We start from the raw sequence: 2185 nt of genomic DNA, 5'->3' as shown, positions 1-2185 counted from the left end.
TCCCAAGTGTTGAGATTTAGGCATGAGCCACAACACATCATCAGAGTTCATGTTTTGATTTTTATTTCTTTCAGATAGGGTCTCAGATAGCCAAGGCCAGTCAGTCCCTAACTGGATATGTAGCGAAGGATACCCCGCAAACCCTAATCCTCTAGGATCTACCTCCCAAGAGCAAGAATTAGAGGTTTGTGCCACTTGGCACAGAGAATTTTAAATTTTATTATCTAATATATGCATATGCTAGGAAATTTGACTCAAAACTTAGAACTCAGTTTTAAAATGTTTTATTTCATTAAAAAAAGTTTATTATGTACAAGACTCGGGTATATAGAAAGGTAGCTTAAATCAGAAAATGAGACTGGTCATCATATTCTCCCGTGGAATGTCTGTGACACTCTCAATATTAAGCATAAATTATTTTAACTATGCAGGCTAAGTTCTGAGCTCCACACTGGCCTGCATATATAAGACATCTGTCTAATTTCAAGATTGGTAATGCCAATGTCAAGCTGCTTGTATTTATGAGTATAAATTTCACTATTACAAAGACGTGGTATTAACTAACAGGACAGTAACCCTTTAAAGGTCTTCATCTTGTCCCACGTTTGTACATTTGCAGTCTGAGTTCTTTTGCCATTTCTCCTCTGGTAGTTCCATTCTCAGAGCAGAGCAGTTAGGCATTGAGTTCTCTATGGATCTCACCCATCTCCTTTATCTGCAACAGAAAGGGAGGAGCATGCAAGAAAATGTAAGTAACTTTCAATTCTCCATTCAGAAAAGTTCTGCTTGTCAGCCCGCTCCCTCAAGGGTTTCCCTCTGTAGACCTAGACCTGGCTGTCCTGGAACTTGCTGTGTAGACCAGGCTGGCCTCGAACTCAGATATCCACTTGCCTCTGCCTTCCAAATACTAAGATTAAAAGTGTGGGACACCACCGTCCTTTTTTTTTTTTTAAGTATTAGGAAGAGGTGGTGACTATTGCAAGACAGACATTCAGCATATCCCGTTCTCCGCTTACCTCAGCCTTCTCATATTTTGCTGATTTCTTCCTCGTAGTAATGATCTGAAAGAAAAACATTTAGTGCTTTAGAAACTACTACTCAGACAAAAGTGGCCAAAATGAACGTCTGTGCTTTGAACCCATGGAAGCACATGCGTACAAGTTTGGGGCAGGGTGTCTAAAAACTGATCACACAGAAGCAATTCTTTGAAGAGCTATATCAATACCGTAAGTACCCTTCTGGAGCAAAAGCTTTTAACTGAGCACAGATAAAATGTCTCATGTATGCATTTACCTAACCATTCTCCAGATAATGAGCTCAGGTTGCTTCTAGATTGTTACAGATAACATAATATATAACCCTGAATGTGCTTCTTGGTTTTTGGTTGGCTGCTTGGTTCTTCTGAAACAGGGTCTCGTTTTGTAGCCCTGGCTGGCCTAGAACTCACTATGGAGACCAGGATGACCTCAAACTCTGGTGCCTCCTCAAGCAAGCGCTGAGATTGAAAGTGTGTGCTACCACGCTCAGTGAAGCTTCTTTATTGAACTTCTACTTTGGTTTCCATTTCTGTCTGTTCTGTGTGTTTATTTGCCAACTGAGTTCCTCTTCTTTAAACTATCCCTACCTATTACCAATTTTTAATGAAAGGGAGGAGGTTGTTGTTTTAAGACAAGGCTCTAAATCATAGCCTAGAACCTTGACTTCATAATTCTCCTGCCTCAGCCTCCTTGCTGGAATAGGTATATGCCACCATGTCTAGCTTTGGTGCATTTATTTCCATTCTGTGTGCGGAGGCGGAAGAACAACCCTCAGGAGTCAGTTCTCATTGGCCACCTTGTGAGATCAGGATTAAACTGTCCCCAGGCCTGAGCACAAGAGCTCTACCACTGCCAGCCCGGTTGCCATTTTTGTAGGTTTCCTCATCAACTTGTAAGAATTCTTTACTTGTTAAGCATATATCCATTTTATTTTATGTGTCATAAATATTTTCCTGGCTTATTTCTATTTTTGTTGTGGATTTTTCGAGACAGGGTTTCTTGTGTAGCTCTGACTGTCCTGGAGTTCAGAAATCTACCTGCCTCGGTCTCCAGAGTGCCACCATGGCCAGCTATTTCTACTTTTTTACTTTTCAATATCTTTACCATGAAAATGTGATTTTTTTTTCCTTTTTTTTTTTTTTTTTTTT

At 40.2% G+C, this 2185-nt stretch overlaps 1 protein-coding gene across 1 annotated transcript in view; it reads right to left on the bottom strand.

Annotated features, from left to right (window-relative positions):
* Window positions 1-268: 268 nt before the first annotated feature.
* Window positions 269-2185, bottom strand: part of Epcam (epithelial cell adhesion molecule) — a 15751-nt gene continuing 13834 nt past the window's right edge. The window contains exons 8-9 of the mRNA XM_005354715.3: window positions 1017-1061; window positions 269-715 (exon numbers count right to left, since the gene is read on the bottom strand). Of these exons, the coding sequence (XP_005354772.1) occupies window positions 674-715; window positions 1017-1061 (87 nt within the window). The 3' untranslated portion in view covers window positions 269-673. The remainder of the gene's footprint in view (window positions 716-1016; window positions 1062-2185) is intronic.

This window comes from Microtus ochrogaster, chromosome 16 (assembly GCF_000317375.1).
Source record: "Microtus ochrogaster isolate Prairie Vole_2 chromosome 16, MicOch1.0, whole genome shotgun sequence".
Lineage (NCBI taxonomy): Eukaryota > Metazoa > Chordata > Mammalia > Rodentia > Cricetidae > Microtus > Microtus ochrogaster.
This window is presented reverse-complemented; position numbering and strand designations above follow the sequence as displayed.